The sequence below is a fragment of the Prionailurus viverrinus genome, chromosome B3 (assembly GCF_022837055.1).
Source record: "Prionailurus viverrinus isolate Anna chromosome B3, UM_Priviv_1.0, whole genome shotgun sequence".
NCBI lineage: Eukaryota > Metazoa > Chordata > Mammalia > Carnivora > Felidae > Prionailurus > Prionailurus viverrinus.
Window position 1 is genome coordinate 93,227,894 of NC_062566.1, and position 17,513 is coordinate 93,245,406.

Here is a 17,513-nt window from a genome sequence, read left to right on the forward strand (position 1 = left end):
TCTACGTCTTTTAAATGAAATTAAAATATTATAGATCATTTCTTATCAATTTCATTTATCTAAATGTAGAAACATTTATTCAATAGACCTTCAATACCTTTCAAAGCTTGAACTTGATTTTTTCCATATGGTGCAGATGAAAAATTACCACACAGAATAAAGCAGGTTGGAGGTGCTGGTGAATAACCTAAAAATAAGAGAATAAAATGAATATCACTTTTATAGTCTAGAAATCAGATTAAAAACCCTTTAACCATGAGGTTTTTCTTTTGTTTGTTTTGTTTCCTAAGTAAACTTTGGGCCCAACATGGGACTTGAACTCAAAACCCTGAGATCAAGAGTCACATGCTCCACTGACTGAGCCAGCCAGGAGCCCCTAACCATGAGTTTTTAATAACAAAAACTTACTAGTTTAATAATACCTTATTTTAATAACCAGTATTTTTAAACAATAGTAACAATACTGCCCATTTATTGAACACTTACTATATGCCAGGCCCTGTAATAGCTTGATTCTCACAACATCCCTATAAACTGAGAGAGAGATTAAGTAACCTGCCCAAGGTATCAGGCTGCAATTTAAACCCAGTTCTGAGTGGCTCAATCAGTCGAATATATGATTCTTGGTTTCAGCTCAGATTATGATCTCCAGGTTCATGAGATAGAGCCCTGACTTGGGCTCTGCACTGACAGTGTGGAGCCTGCTTGGGATTCTCTACCCCCCATCCTCAAAATGAATAAATAAATAAACATTAAAAAAATAAATAAATAAGCCCAGTTCTGTCAGACTCCAAACCCAAGCTCTTATCCATTCTTATGCTATACTTAGGACTAATTCTTAGCTCTCATGAACACACATATGCATGCACAATTATGTTTCAAATGTAAAAATTTAAGTTTTTTAAGATGGGCTCATTTAAAATATCTCACTGCTGAAGCAACATTTACAGGAAAATAGACTACTCAAAAAGATACATTTGTAACAATTTAGTTTTAAGACATGAACCCTCGTTCCAGTTTAAAAGGGTAGAAAAGAACGGCACCCACCAGAAAACATGGTGTGAAGTTTTCCCAACACTTCTCCTTGGTCTAACCAAACGTCAGATATAAACACAAATATGGCATCTTTATTCTCTTCTTCTAGTTGCTTTAGTTTTGCAGAAGTCTTCACAGATGTATTAGAAGGCCCTCCAAAAAAATTAATATTTCCATAGTATGCCCTAGGTAATTATGACATAATTATTAGCTTCTATCCTATATTCTGTTGGAGATGTTTTTCTTTCTTTCTTTTTCTTAAAGATTTTATTTTTAAGTAATCTCTACACCCAGCATGGAGCTCAAACCCACAACCTCGAGATCAAGAGTCACGTGCTCTACTGACTGAGCCAGCCCCATGTTGGAGATGTTTTTCTAATAATTTTACAAATTTAGTTTCTTTCTACCTAATGAGGTTACTTTCCCATCAGTGTAAATAGTGCCATGAAAATGTACTATTTGTAGCACTTAAAAAGCAAATAAGTTTATTTAAATGCCCTAAAATAAGAAAAACAGAAGCAGTGAATAAATACTTAATAGGCTGTTTCTGTGTCTTTTAAAACCGACTAAAGCAAACATTAAACTTCCTATGTAATTGAAAGTAGGAGGAATGCACATTTGATTTAAACAATATCTAATAAAAGTGCTCAAAATAAGTACTAACCATTTAACCGAACAATTCCATGTTTAGAAATTTGTTCTAAGGGATTAAGGAGGTCTACAGAGACTAACATACATGGCAGAATTATAAAAATTTGGATGTTACAAAGCAATGTATGTGTCCATTATTAATGTCAAAAAAAAAAAAGGATATAAACATGCATAGTCACACATAAAAAGAAACTCTCTCCTTGGATGGATGGATGGATGGATGGATGGATGGATGATGTGGTTCCTAAGTAAATTATGTACATATATAAACATATCTCAGATTACAATCTTAAATCCTTAATAAACCTCATTTGAGGAGATTTTATTTTCTTTATTTTACAAAAGAGAAAAAAACAAGGTTCAGGAGGGTTAAGTGATTTGCCTGCGGCCCGTCCCAGTTAACAGATGCAAGTGCTCAGTTTCAGACCCTGTCTGAGAGCCAGGGCCAGAGCTTCGTGCACTACTCTGCACTGCCCCCTATCGTCTCCACTGCCTGGCAGGCTCTGTATGAGGCTGAAACCGAAGGGTTACTGCTCACGGCCAGCTTCCTTGATTATACCTCTCATTCCAAAGTAGTAGTTTTGAAGCCTGTATGGAAATAAAATGTCAAAAGCGACAGAAATTTTGCTCTAAATATATCCCAAAGAAAACCTACCATGCTGTAAAAAGCCACAAACTGGCACTAAACGCATTCACTTAAAAGTGAGTTGGTTTGATGAGGGCTTGTGTCCTCATTTGCATGAACGGCACTTTCCCCTAGGTTACCTCAACAGGAAGAGAAGTTGCCCTGACGGTAACTTCCAGCCAGCAAACGTGGCCTGTATACCTTGATTTTGTACAGGTATACTAGGACTAGAATCCTAATTCTTACACTTCTTGAAATCACTTTCACCACAGACAGAATCTCAAGATTAGGAGGCAACTTTAATTCCCCCAAAGGTGGCAAACTCAAATGTTCACAGGCTTCAGGAAGGGAACACTGAATAAGGAAGCAGCAACCAGCTGAGGCCTCCTAGGTATGAGCTAGGGTGCACTGACATGTCCTGCCCAAAGCGCCATCACTGCAGTGGAGTGATAGCTGGGGGAGAATTCAGGGACCATGTTGCCAGATCTGGTTGTTCAAGACGACTCAGAAATCTAGACTTTTATGAGAAATCTCTTAATTTTTAAACAACGGAAACAAAAGATACCTCAAAGGGGAATACCTCAAAGGGGAAAAAAAGAAAGAAAGCTCTTCAGACTACATTCAACCCACAGGCCACCAGCTATAACTTTTACACCATCGTTTAGCCTCTGCTCAAAAACCTGAGTGACAGGGGTGCCTGGGTGGCTCAAGTCAGTTAAGCATCCGACTTCAGCTCAGGCCATGATCTCACAGCTCGTGAGTTTGAGCCCCGTATCAGGTTCCGTACTGACAGCTAAGAGCCTGGAGCCCACTTTGGATTCTGTGTCTCCTTCTCTCTCTGCCGCTCCCCTGCTCACACTCTGTCCCGCTCTCCTTCAAAAATAAATAAACATTAAAAAAATTAAAAAACAAAAAACAAAAAACAAAAACCCCGAGTGACAGGGAACTCCCTCTTCTCAGAGAAGGTCCTTTTGGAATGGCTCTAACATTATGATGCTTTTGCTTACATTAAAGAGCTTTTCCATCTGCCTCTTGTAACCTTTTTTTTTTATGTTTATTTATTTTTGAGAGAGACAGAGAGACAGAGTATGAGCGGGGGAGGGGCAGAGAGAGAGGGAGACACAGAATCTGAAGCAGGCTCCAGGCTCTGAGCTGTCAGCAGAACCCAATATGGGGCTCGAACCCACGACTGCGAGATCATAATCTGAGCTGAAATCAGCCACTTAGTTGACTGAACCACCCAGGTGCCCCTGCCTCTTGTAACTTTTAATCATTAGTAGAAAAATAAGGCTTTATATTAACATGAAAATTATATTCTTCTAAGTGTCTTCCTATCTCTTACCTCAGTTGAACTTCTAATCAACCCCATAGATAAGCGAGACAGGAAGACTGGAACACGTGCCCATAAAAGCCAAGGTAGGGAGATACGAATACAACTAACCAGGAATCAACGTGCTAGTTTTCAGATGCACATATAACCCAGTCTTCCAACTCTTTCTATTACTCTTTGCATTCTGACACAAAGCCTGAGTAACCGACAAATGATACACACTCTTAAAACCACTACTGCCAGTATTATGAGATTCCTGTAGGGCTTCAGCCAAACATTTTATACCTAGTAGTACTAGAGGGTTCAGTGGGTGGAAATCCGAAGGCATTGACATGAAACACCTGATCTTCAAACCAGCCTGAAAAAAGATAAGTAACAAGTCACTTTCATTTGTCCAATTCTTCTTATCTGAAAGGAAGAAAGTTATGGAAGACAAAGCAGTAATGCTAAGTTGCTGTCTCATCTTCTGTCAACTAACTACAGAGGTTGCCAGTCCCACCTAGCTACAGATCCAAAGGTAGTCTCAGTTCTATATTTTTAAAAAGTCATGAAACAGAAACAGACTCAGAAGTAAAACTTTTCACTTTTTAATTTCACAATACATGTTAGAGTACGGAGACATGAGGTACAAAGATTAGGAAATGTCTCACTTTATGACCCTAAGTAAAATCTGGTTTGTTTGGGTTTTATTTCAATTTTATTAAGACATCATTCACATATCCTTACACTTCACCCTTTAAGGTATACAATTCAGTGGTTTTTAGTATATTCGCAAGTTGTATAACCATCACCACTAATTTCAAAATATTTTTATCACCCCAAAAAGAAACCCCAGGCCCATCACCAGTCTGAGTTTTTTAATGTTGTCAAAAGTATGCTCTTATTGGGGCGCCTGGGTGGCACAGTCGGTTAAGCGTCCGACTTCAGCCAGGTCACAATCTCGCGGTCTGTGAGTTCGAGCCCCGCGTCGGGCTCTGGGCTGATGGCTCAGAGCCTGGAGCCTGTTTCCGATTCTGTGTCTCCCTCTCTCTCTGCCCCTCCCCCGTTCATGCTCTGTCTCTCTCTGTCCCAAAAATAAATAAACGTTGAAAAAAAAAAATTAAAAAAAAAAAAAGGGGCGCCTGGGTGGCGCAGTCCGTTGAGCGTCCGACTTCAGCCAGGTCACGATCTCGCGGTCCGTGAGTTCGAGCCCCGCGTCAGGCTCAGGGCTGATGGCTCAGAGCCTGGAGCCTGTTTCCGATTCTGTGTCTCCCTCTCTCTCTGCCCCTCCCCCGTTCATGCTCTGTCTCTCTCTGTCCCAAAAATAAATAAACGTTGAAAAAAAAAAATTAAAAAAAAAAAAGGATGCTCTTATAAACAATGTTCTCCCAAATGATATCATGTTAATACTTTTTAACCAATGTAGAAATGGTTTTACTGTAGAACGATGAGGAGGACAGCAAAAGGTATACTGACTTACCTTCTGCTAAGACAAAGCATGACTCTGTGTATAAACCACTATGGAACTGGTATACAGCAGTTGAGGAAAATAATTCTATTTCTATGCTTGAGGTGGTGATAAAGTCAACATGAATTCTGGGCTCAAAGGACTTCTGACTAATAAATTCAAAGACTTCACATTTGAAACTGTGAGTAGATCATAGCTTAAAAATTTTTAGGTTTAAATTTCCCCATTCTAAGATGTAGCTTGGTAATAATGTCAGTATAGATCATTCTTAGCATGGTATAAACTTCCTCACTGACTTGTTTGGATTCTCCAAATAAGGGAGAATTACAGTTTCTTTTGTCTCTGGCTAGAATTATGTCTCAATTCCTGCATCATCATCATACGTAAGTTACAATAGGAAACCAAATAGGTTAACTTAAGAATGATGTGTAATCAATATCCCCAACTCATATAACATAATTTTAAAAAATATATAAAGGATATAGCTTTACTAATATCCAGTTGTACGGTTCCCGTAGGATCTTCCAGAAAAAATTTTCCCTAAAAAAGTTAAAAGAAATATGTCCACATTTATGTAAAAATGGATACTCTGACAAAATAATTAAAATACTGACAACTTTGACAACAGAATACAGTAGAGTACAGTGGATTTCTCAAAACTAGCAATTCCTGGCCCACGTGTTTCCATTTGCTAGTCTGGTAGCCTCAGATTAATCACTTGATGGAGACTGAGACTCCTAAGAGGGACATGGAGAATGACCTCTGCAGATCAAGAGACGGCAAGAGGGATGCTCGGTGGTGGCCGTATGGGCCTCACCAGGTGCCTCCACCTAAGAGAGCCAACAGTGTCCTTCTCTGAGGGAGCAGGATGTGGTCTGCAGCCTTGCTTGTTAGAAACTCCGTACTCTCAGTTCCAGCAGAGGTCACTGAGGACTAATTTCAGGCTATGCAAACTGGCGGCCTGTCAAAGACACTCCCTGATGTCTACTCAGGAAACCAAATGCAGATGCAAAGGCTACTTGGTAACTGAGGCAGGAGCCTTCAATGAAGAATACATCCCTGTACCCTCTGCAGAAATGCTATATGGAACTGACATTTCATCAGTCCAAAGGCTGAAAACAGTTTGATGCTTATTAAGTTTAACTTACCTCTTTTAACTGGGTTATCATTCCAAGAACAATCACATCTCCAATTTTGGTTGTACTGCCCAATAGGGTTTCTACCGTTTTAAGCTTAAAATGAGACAAAATAAATTCTTAAAGGTTGAAAATTTGTCCTTTGAAGAAACTACTTTTTTTATAAATAAGTGAATTTTTAGTGCACACTTCAGTATTTTCACCTACTTTAGAGTAGAAAATCAGATAAAACTCAGATATAATTTATCCTATAAAAAGCTAAAATACCAACTCAGGCTCTTAGCAATGAAGTCTCATCTCATATTACAGGAGGTTCCGCCTTATCCAGTTTTGCTTTTCATAATTTCAGTTACCCTCTGTCAACCATGGTCTGGAAGCAGATGGTCTTCCTTCTGATGAATCACCAGAAGGTCAATAGTAGTCTAAAGCTATGTCATGTTTACATCATTCACCTCCCATCTCATCATGTAGCCATTTTATCATCTCACATCATCATAAGAAAGGTGAGTATAGTACAGTAAGATATTTTGACAGAGAGACCACATTCACATAATTTTTATTATAGTATATTGTTATAATTGTTTTATTTTATTATTACTGTTGTTAATCTCTCACTGTGCCTAATTTATAAATTAAGCTTTATCACAGGTATGTACATAGAGGAAAAAACATAGTATATACAGGTTTTGGTACTATCTGTGCTTTGAAGCATCCACTGGGGGTCTTGGAACATATCACCCTTGGATAAAGAGGGACTACTGTATTCTGAATAATGATAAGTACATTTACCTTTAAAATATAGAAAAGAATATAAATTTTATTTATTTGGTCAATACATCTTGCAAATTAGTAGGCTATTTAAAAAGTTATACTAGCATTTCAAAAGGTTGTCATTATTATTTATTTACATCCTCAATCTGACCATTATATTTTTATCTTTAAGTTAAAGGTAGTAACAATTGGGGCACCATTTTAAAAAATCCTTTCTGATGCTTTTCAATACACAATCTTACATATATGTTAATACATATGCCATTTCTAAACACATACAGTTTTTGTTTTATTTGCAAAGATTAAACCATATTATTACTAATATTATACAACTTAACTTTTTAAATTTAATATCTCTTAGAAATCGTTTTATTTAACTATGCATAGATATACTTCATTCTTTTTAATGGATATAGATATGTACAGTACATATACAAAAATTTATGTTACCAAGTTCCTATTAAAGGACACATAAGGTGCTCAGTTTTCTGTTGGTAAAAACAGTGCTTAATGTTTCTTGCACCTCTCTTGGCCTAGTGCATGGGTATAACTGTTGCACATACTTCTACAAATTCCAGAAACAGAATTGCTGAATGAAAGGGTGTATAATGTTTCATTCTTACAAGAATTACCAAGTGAAGCTTCTTTTTGTCTGTAAAATTTTTTTTATTACAAATACTGCCTGTTTACTACTCAAAAATTTTAAAAATATAGAGAAGGAAAAATAAAGTCAGATATAATCACATTAACCCATAACATTTTTTTTAATGTCTATTTATTTTTGAGAGAGAGAGAGACAGAGTGTGAGTGAGGGAGGGGCAGAGAGAAAGGGGGACACAGAATCTGAAGCAGGCTCCAGGCTGTAAGCTATCAGGACAAAGCCTGATGCAGGGCTCAAACTCACAAACTGTGAGATCATGACCTGAGCCAAAGTCAGACACTTAACCAACTGAGCCACCCAGGTCTCCCAAATAATTTAGCTAAGTCTTAAAGTTAGTTTGGGAAAAAGGAGAGGAGAAATAATGCTTCTGGGCTGTGGGCAACTAAGTTGCCACAGGAAACCTAATATATATAAGAAAACACATAGATGGTCTTTGGTAGGGAAATATAAGTAATGTCAATTTCCAAAAGTGAATACAATTTTTTCTCTCGTAAAAGTTAAAAGCAGAAACTGTCAAACACTATAAATGTTTTCTCCTATGTTGCTACCATCGAACCTTAATTTGTGCATTGTGTAGTGTTATATTTTAGTGTCAGACTACTCACCATCATGACTTCTGATCTGTCATGGCAGAGAATGTAATGACCCTTGAAAGAGGCTGGGCCTCTTCAGAACCTATACGGAACCTCAGAGAACTGGCAGGGCCTAGAAGTAGCAAAGGACTGTCTCCCGGCAGGACTCTGTGTGCTAAGAGAGGAATAAAGCCACAGCCGGGCTGACAGTGACTAGGTGTGTGGCTGGAACAAGTAAACCAAGGGCATAGGAGTACAAAAGTGGAAGGAGCCCATGTGACAGAAAACGTTCTCCCTCCCACCTCTTCCTCAGGCCCCAGCAACCCTGTGGCCTGTCTGTGCTGTCTCATTTATCCTATAAATGTTATTTCCTTAGTGCCTTAAGTAAACTTTTTACTCCAACGGACAAAGCACATTTTAGACGAGTAAGTGTGTGGGCTGGACAAGGACCAGGATTTTGGAGTTTTGAGTGAGAGCAGGAAGGGTAACGTTGAGAGTTGGTCAGAAAGCCAGAGTCTTATCCAGCAAATGGACCAGAAGGACCAGGGATCTGTGTTGGTGGCCAGAGACGGTCTGGGGGTTACCGTAGTCTCAGGGCCTTCCCTCCCCGCTGTTTGTTTTTTTTTTTAAGTAAGCTTCATACCCAGTGCAGACCCCAATGCAGGGCTTGAACTCATGACCCTGAGATCAAGACCTGAGCTGAGATCAAGAGTCGAACACTTAACCGACCAAGCCAGCCAGGTGTCTCAGGGCCTGTCCCAAAGAAGGAAGTGGTAGCTTCTATTAGAGATTTGCAGGGCCCAGGACACAGACAATGGTCTTTCTCAACAGTGAGAATGCACAGGTCAATTAGCTAGCTAAACAGTTACCAGCGGTCCATTCTCATTTAAATTTCAATAAGTAAGAATTAAGCAATAAATATTTAACTTGTACACTTATGCCTCCTAAATAACTAACCTGGAATTTGCTTCCGGTTTCATCAGGATGAGAACCTATCACTGGAGGAGTAAATAATTCATGTCTGTGTGTCCTCTATAAAAAAGACAAATTCACATGAATTACTGAATCAGACATTTTAAACTAAAATTCACTAAAACAGTACTCTGACAAAATCTTGTCCTTAAATGAATGTTAAGATTGCCTATTCTCAATAAATTTGAAAGCCCACATGTTTTAATATACAAATACCTAGAAGTGTAATTTGGAAAATAAAAAAATTATTTCAAAGAATTTTTTTTTAAAGAAAAGCTCTATCGTATAGCTGCCAGCAGCACACTCTGGACTGAGTGTCAATACAAAGTATGTATGAAGACAACAAACCAAGGGTCACCCTCAAAGCACAGGGGTTTGTGAGACAGGAAAGTAGAGGGCCACCATACTACGAAGGACCCCAGGCAAAAGGGGGCATTTAACGAGATCCTAAGTGATAAGTAAGACTTTGCTAGTGAGAAACCATATGAGGCTGAGACAAGACATTTCAGGCAGAGGACGGGACGTGTCACAAGAAAGACTTACAAGAGTAAAGGAGTGTTTGGGAAGTGACGCAAAGTGTAGTATAGTTGGAATCTGAGGTACACAAAGCAGAATGTCAGACAGGGCAAGAGATTAGCTGGAGCCTCTATTTGGGGAACCATATCCCCTGCCCCACTGTGGTCCATGTGGTTTAGGCAAGGCTGGTGTCTCTTCCCCCTTCTATAAATAGGCCTAGTGAATAAGTACCCCACCTCTTGGCCAGTGAATGGTCCAGGCTCAAGCTAAGAGCCACTAAGAGACCTTTGCTAGAACTACCAGAAGAGAGGAACTTTCTCCAAGTGCAGCTGAGGCTACTAGGGGCCTCTGTCATCTCGTAGGGAGAACCTGTTTGAAAGTAAAATCAATTTTTATAAAATTGCCAAGAGATGGAGACAGGTAGATGCCTCAAGACGTGGGATATCCTGGATCCAGCCATGCTTGAAACTGGTGGACCTCCAGACCTCTCCACAAGTCAATAAATGCCTCTTTCTGTTTTAGTCAGTTTGAATTTCTGTAACCTCCAATAAAAGAGCCCTGACGATACCGACTTTACATGCTAAGTCAGGAAATTTATCTGGTAGACAATAGAAAACAAAGATATTGAAATAGGATAAAAATAACATCAGATTTGCTTATAGGAAGATAATTGTGATAAAAATGTGAATGGACGAAAATGCAACGCTTTCATTTCACAGATAAGAAAAAATGAGGCTCAGAAGGGTTACGTGACGCACCCAAAATAATATAATAGGCTTTAAAATCTAATTTTTAAAAAGAAAGAAAAAAGAAATGTGGTATTTACTTGGGCATCTTCTGTGTGAACAGCATTGTGCCAAGCAAGTGTGGCAGGGGAAATACACAAGGAGCATCTCATGATGGGGATAAGCACCCCGAAGGCAAGGCAGGGCCAACTCCAGTAAATGATGCACAAGACAGACTGACATAGTCAGTGCTTTAAGGCAGAAGGAGATTGCATCCGACTCATCAAGAAGAGTTTCAGAAAAGAGGAGGAATTTGAGAAGGTTAGGAGGGTTTCAATAGCAGAGAAAAGTGGGAAGGGAAGAGCAGCCCAGAGAGTGAAGAATAAAAGCAAAGTTACAGAAGAAGGAGAAGAAATGAACAATAGTTTGTTTCATTTTTGGCTCTAGTATGGTACGATTAGAGGAAAAGTAGAGGTTTTGGCCAAAAAGGTGCGATGGAAGATCTCAAACACTAAGTATATATAGTTTGTATTTAATTTAATAGGCAGTAAACCTCCTTGAAAGACTGTGCAAAATCATGACAATATCAGAGCTACACATCAAGGAAGACTGATCTGGCAACATTACGCAGCGCAGGTGATGGAAGGAGAGCACAGGCATCCTCAGGGTTCACCCTCTTCATCCTTTTTCAGAGCTTACTCGCACTGACCATCCTGTCCTTAAAACCTTCTCCCGTATACCACCACCCTGGCCTGGCCCCCACATTCTCCTTTCTTCCCTTCTTTCCCCACCACCCCATAGGGTCTCACCCATCCCTGCAGTTCCATCCACTCCTCTGGGCAGATGCCCCCTAAATCTGTCTTCCCACATCTCTTTCTTTAGCTCTATATGTACTTTTCGCCTGATTTCCCACTGACAACCTTAATTCAAAAATGTTTAAGACAGTACCTGTGTCATCTGAATCATCTTCCCCAAACATTCCCTTTTTCTTATCTGTTACCATATTATTCTACTGTCCTACTCTCTGACTCAAAACCTTAATCATCTCTGAGTCTTTACTCTCTGCCTTCCCCTTCACATCCACTCTGTCACCATGAATGATGGCTTCCACTGCTTCAGTGCGGTCCCCTGTCTACAACCGTTGCCACTTCCTTCCCCCCAGCTATCATTTATGGCAAGACTAATAACAGACTCCTCTAAGGCTTCTCTTCCATTCTTTGTTGTTGTTTTATTTTTAATGTTTATTTCTTTTTTTTTTTTTTAATTTTTTTTTTCAACGTTTATTTTTGGGACAGAGAGAGACAGAGCATGAACAGGGGAGGGGCAGAGAGAGAGGGAGACACAGAATCGGAAACAGGCTCCAGGCTCTGAGCCATCAGCCCAGAGCCCGACGCGGGGCTCGAACTCACAGACCGCGAGATCGTGACCTGGCCGAAGTTGGACGCTTAACCAACTGCGCCACCCAGGCGCCCCAATGTTTATTTCTTTTTGAGAGAGAGAAACAGAGCATGAGCAAGGGAGGGGCAGAGAGAGAGAAGGAAACACAGGATGTGAAGCAGGCTCCAGGTTCTGAGCTGTCAGCACAGAGCCTGACACACGGCTCAAACTCACGAACTGTGAGATCATGACCCAAGCTGAAGTCGGATGCTTAACCGACTGAGCCACCCAGGCGCCCCTTCTCTCATATTTTTAACCCATCCCCAAATCTGCTGGTAGAGAAGGGCTCAAAAAACCCAGCTGTGATGGAGTCTCTCTGGTATTCCAAGGCTCCTTGTACCAAGAAAACAGAGTCCCAAACGCCAAGAGTGGCATCCACAGCGCTCTGACCACCTGGCTCCCGCTTGCCTTTCCAAACCAGTCCCATGCTACTCTTCTCCACGAGCTTTCCTCTACACACAAAAATGGACCCACTGCTTATCATTTCCTGCAGAGTTCACTCTTTCCCTTTGCTGTGTCTTTGTTCACACTGTTACCACTACCTTTTCCCCGTTTCACAAGATCAAAGCAACCAAGGCCCTGATTTTCCCAATGAATACATTCTGTTTATATCTCTTTTACAGCACATAAAACTCTACTTTATATCTTGTTTGTGCAAATGTCTTTAACTTCATAGACTGTAAACTGCACAAAGCTAGCATAGTGTAGTAGGTAAAGGCCAGACTCCAGAGTCAGACGAACTGGGTTCAAATCCGGTCTGTACTTACTATATGTGATCTTTGGTAAATTTCCTAAATTTATCTAGGTCTCAGTTTCCTCATCTGTAAAATGAGGATAATAGCTTTTATACCTACACTGAGGTTGTGATGATTAAATGAGGTAAGTAATGTCTGTAACATACTGGACACAGTGCTCAGCATGTTAAAATCCGGTAATAAATGTTAGCTATTTTTATCATCACAGTTGTTAATTGTTAATTGTATCCTCCATCTGGTCTCAAACACAGGCCAATGACAGTCTATTGAATAAGCTTTGGACCGCAAAATTCCATCCTTTAAATTAACTCTGAGTGTTACCTAATCTTAAACAGTCTCATTTTCTACCCTCAGCTTACCTGGTGCAAAATAGTATATCGTTCACGAAACAGCTCTGCTTTATCTCTTGCTGTCCCAAATAAATTTGGTGCAGGGTGGTTGGTCATTAATAGACTAGAAAAAAAAAAAGGAATGCTTATTTATAACTATCACAGTACACAAAGGTAGGCCAAAAATGAATCATGGGCTGTATGCCTTCTGAAAGAAATGTCCATCTGAAATTAGCTTAAAATCAATATACTTACGGGAGAAATTTTTTTCTTTCTGAACTGTACACAAAGCGTGGAATATCAAATGCTCCTATGATATTGAAAATATGTTCCCTGAAAAACATCCCACAAAAACACAGATCTGATTTACTAACACATACGAATTCTAGGTGAGCACAAAAACTTGTATTACAATCTTATGGCATATAAATTAAATACACTTTCCACAGGTCATATACACAATTTCTTTTTTTTTTATTTATTAAGTTTGAGAGAGAAAGCGAGTGAGAGAGTGGGGGAGGAGCAGAGAGAGAGAGGGGGAGAGAGAGAATCCCAAGCAGGCTCCACAGTGTCAGTGCAGAGCCCGACATGGGGCTCGATCCCACGAACTATGAGATCATGACCTGAGCCGGCACCAAGAGCTGGATGCTCAACCAACTGAGACACCCAGGCACCCCCACAATTTCTTATAGTGTCATAATATGGGGGTAAAATTTTCCTTTCAGAGACAAGAAAGCATTGCCAATACTCTCAAGAAAAAAAATCAAGTTAACTTTTTTTTTTTTTTTAATTTTTTTTTTCAACGTTTATTTTTGGGACAGAGAGAGACAGAGCATGAACGGGGGAGGGGCAGAGAGAGAGGGAGACACAGAATTGGAAACAGGCTCCAGGCTCCGAGCCATCAGCCCAGAGCCTGACGCGGGGCTCGAACTCACGGACCGCAAGATCGTGACCTGGCTGAAGTCGGACGCTTGACCGACTGCGCCACCCAGGCGCCCCAAGTTAACTTTTTTTTAAATTTTGAGAGAGAGAGAGCACAAGAGCACACACAAGTGGGGGAGGGATACAGAGGGAGAGTGGGGGAGAGGGGGACAGTGAGTGAAGAGAGAGAGAAAAAAGAGAATATGAATCTTAAGCAGGCTCCAAGCTTAGTGCAGAGCCCCACTCGGGCTCAATTCCACGACCCCAGGACCATGACCTGAGCCAAAATCTAGAGTCAGAATGCTGAACCAACTGAGCTCTCCAGGCGCCCCTAATCAAGTTAACTTCTTTTTCTTTCTTTCTTTTTTTTTTTTTTTAGTTTTCTTTGATTTCCAAATCTCTTTCTTTTGCTTTCGTTCTTTTTCAAAACATCTTTATTTATTTTTTAATTTACATCCAAGTCAGTTAGCATATGGTAAAATAATGATTTCAGGAGTAGAATCCAGTGATTCATCCCCTATGTATAACACCCAGTGCTCATCCCAACAAGTGTCTTCCTTAGTGCCCCTTACCCATTTAGCCCACCCCCCACCTACAGCCCCTCCAGCAACCCTCAGTTTGTTCTCTATATTTAAGTGTCTCTTATGTTTTGTCCCCCTCCCTGTTTTTACATTATTTTTGCTTCCCTTCCCTCATGTTCATCTATTTTATGTCTTAAATCTCACATATAAATGAAGTCATATATTTGTCTTTCTTTGACTAATTTCACTTAGCATAATACCCTCTAGTTCTATCCACGTTGTTGTAAATGGCTAATCAAGTTAACTTGTAATTAAGAATGTCATCTGTTGAAAAAGAACATGTACGTATAAAATAGTTACGTCTTAAAAGAAGTCTCTCCCCATGGGTACTACTTTTATGAGCTATAATATTAAAGAATATCATTTCCAACAATTTTCTAATCCAAAATTATGCAGTGTTATGCAAAAGTGTCCCAGGAACCAGGTATAACATAGAAAAAGAGCCCCCCCCCCAATACTGGCATATTCTTGACACAGTGTTAGAGAAGGAAATTCAACAAAATAACTTCCTTTCAGTGTTAATAACATAACCACATTTGAAAGAGGTTTTAAAAAAACTGACGGCACTATTGTAGAAACAGTCCAACCTAAAAAAACCTTCCCTAAAATTTTATGTTAATCTACCAGATTGAATATGGTCAAAAACGTTCTTGCTGCATTGGTGGCAGTACCTAGCGTAGAGCAGCCTAGAACGGGTGGACGTGAAGAAAACCTAGATTCCAGGTACAGTGCTGCTATTTTCTAGCAGATCGCTCTTGACAGGTTACTGGGCTTGTCACGCCACCTCTTCATCTATAAAAATGAAAGCCTCTCTTCTGTGATAATTAGTAACTTTCTGACAACTGAAATTGCAAAGACTGTTTACCTTTTAGTCCCACTGGACCTCCACATTGGCTAACTGTGGCATATAAAGGGCTAGACAGAAACAACAGTTAACTCAATGCTTATTTTATGATTATAATCCTTACACTTCCATACAGTGATTTCCATACAGAAATCATTTTGGATTTCTGTTGATGGGTATCTTAAGATACCCGAGTATCTTAAATAATGAGTTTGCAAAGTTAAAATTAAAATTCTTCAGTTTTCTTTGTTCTTAGCAGCTCTACTATGGTAACGACTCTTTTCAATGATCTCCATTGCCCCAAAGAGGAAAAAACTGTTAAAGTTATTACTCTGTCCATTTCCCCAGTTGTTTTCCTCCCAGTTAAACCCTGTGAATCTAGAAAGAAGTCATATTCAAAAGAGGAAAGGGAGGGCACGGGCTCGTTTGTGGTTCAGTCAGTTAAGCGACCGACTTTGGCTCTGGTTGTGATCTTGAAGTTTGTGAGTTTGAGCCCCTCATCGGACTCTCTACTGTCAGCACAGAGCCCACTTCAGGAACTCTGTCCCCATCTCTCTTCCCCTCCCCCACTCTCTCTCTCCTTCTCTCTCAATAAACATCAAAAGAGGAAAGGAAAGATGGACGCTTGGAAATAAAACCCAGAAAAATTACTGCCATATGAATTTATCAGCTCTAATAGCATGACTTAGTGGCAAGAATCAAAAAACTAAGGTTCCACCCTCTTTGCTCTTCACCATGTGACCCAACATAAGTCGCTGAACTCTTCTGGATGCAGCACTTTCCTAAGAGCAAAAGCAAAGTATATGTCTAAATATTCAATTCAATCCAGGAGTAGCATGCAGAATATAAAGTCAGATCAGATGGGTAGTGGCAAAAGTTGGTAATGGCATAAACAAGACTCTAATCTCAAATCTTAGGGAAAAAATAGTAAAGATGAGTCATTTAATGAGGTTTATAATGCAAACTATCAATTAAAAAGAAATACGAAGAAATAACCACTGTACAAATGCTGACCACTAATTATTTCCCCAAGAAAATAATTTAAAATAAGATTCATAGCATCTCCGGCAGGGGGGGAAGAGTTCATTTTATCCACATACATAGTTTCATCTACAGACTGACTGCATTCCTGGACTGCTGCTTCCACTACAGATCGTTCAATCATGTTTGATGACACTGAAAAGAGAATTTAAAGTCAAATTTTAGAAACAGACAAAAAAATTACTTATTTCCACAGGTAGCTTTTTTCTTAAAAATAATCTGCAAACACCAACCCTGAGATTCTCATTACCTAGTTCTTATGACAAAGGGTTAGGTCAAAACAATAACAAAAGCCGTATCTCAAAAACCTTAAATCTTCTACACCCAAAGACACTTGTGGTATCATAATACAAGTCAAATACCTTACTTTTCTAAATACTGTTTACTAACAAATTCAGTTATGCAAACACTTCTGTAAACTCCTAGGATTAAGAAGGTTACATTAGTATAACTTTCTATCACAATTGCTATGTTTCCATAGGCATGATAGTAACAATTAGAACAGCAACCACTTATTAAGCCCTTAGTAAAACGTGACACTATGCTCAGGACTTTACAAGCATTATTTCATTAGATTAGATGTCCTTATGGATAGATTGTTGTTTATATGCTCATATCTTAAAAGGGGGAATGGGTGCCTGGGTGGCTCAGTTGGTTAAGCGTCCGACTTCAGCTTCAACTCTTTGTTTTCCCCAAACTTTTAGGAGTACTGAATCTAAGTAAGACAAAGTAGAAAGCACACAGAGAGACAAAAGTGACCATGAGGACTAGATCAAAATCAGGAGTCAAGTGCTGGAAAGCTGGCAGTAACACAGCTCCATCAGTGGGAAGAATTTTAACAGCCTGGGGGGGGGGGGGGGGGAATGTCCTGAGTTCCAACAGAACTAGAGGTTACCCCTTGGGAAGAAGTGCTACCTACCATGCATGTGTCTCATAACGCAGGAAAATTTTAATAGGGAATCTTCAGCTTCCACTTAAATCCATAAATCTAACTGAGGAAACAGAACTCTAGAAATGATTTAAGAGCTATCGGAAAATGTTACTTACAGGGTTGCTTTTCAACTGCATCAATGATCTTTTCCAGTGCATCTTCAAGTTCTATTTCACTGACAGGTGTAAGAGCTTCTGTGAGGTACTTAACAGCTTCACTGAGAAGGAAAGAAA

General features: G+C 39.6%; 1 protein-coding gene across 4 annotated transcripts in view; it reads right to left on the reverse strand.

Annotated features, from left to right (window-relative positions):
• POLE2 (DNA polymerase epsilon 2, accessory subunit) overlaps nt 1-17,513 on the reverse strand; it is a 31,510-nt gene that overhangs the window by 10,124 nt on the left and 3,873 nt on the right. For all 4 annotated transcript variants that reach the window (XM_047861349.1, XM_047861348.1, XM_047861350.1 and 1 more), the window contains exons 2-12: nt 17,397-17,497; nt 16,409-16,484; nt 13,218-13,295; nt 12,993-13,086; nt 9,186-9,260; nt 6,237-6,320; nt 5,572-5,628; nt 5,101-5,149; nt 3,927-3,999; nt 1,048-1,220; nt 98-187 (exon numbers count right to left, since the gene is read on the reverse strand). In XM_047861349.1, coding sequence (XP_047717305.1) covers nt 98-187; nt 1,048-1,220; nt 3,927-3,999; nt 5,101-5,149; nt 5,572-5,628; nt 6,237-6,320; nt 9,186-9,260; nt 12,993-13,086; nt 13,218-13,295; nt 16,409-16,484; nt 17,397-17,497 — 950 coding nt within the window. The remainder of the gene's footprint in view (nt 1-97; nt 188-1,047; nt 1,221-3,926; nt 4,000-5,100; nt 5,150-5,571; nt 5,629-6,236; nt 6,321-9,185; nt 9,261-12,992; nt 13,087-13,217; nt 13,296-16,408; nt 16,485-17,396; nt 17,498-17,513) is intronic.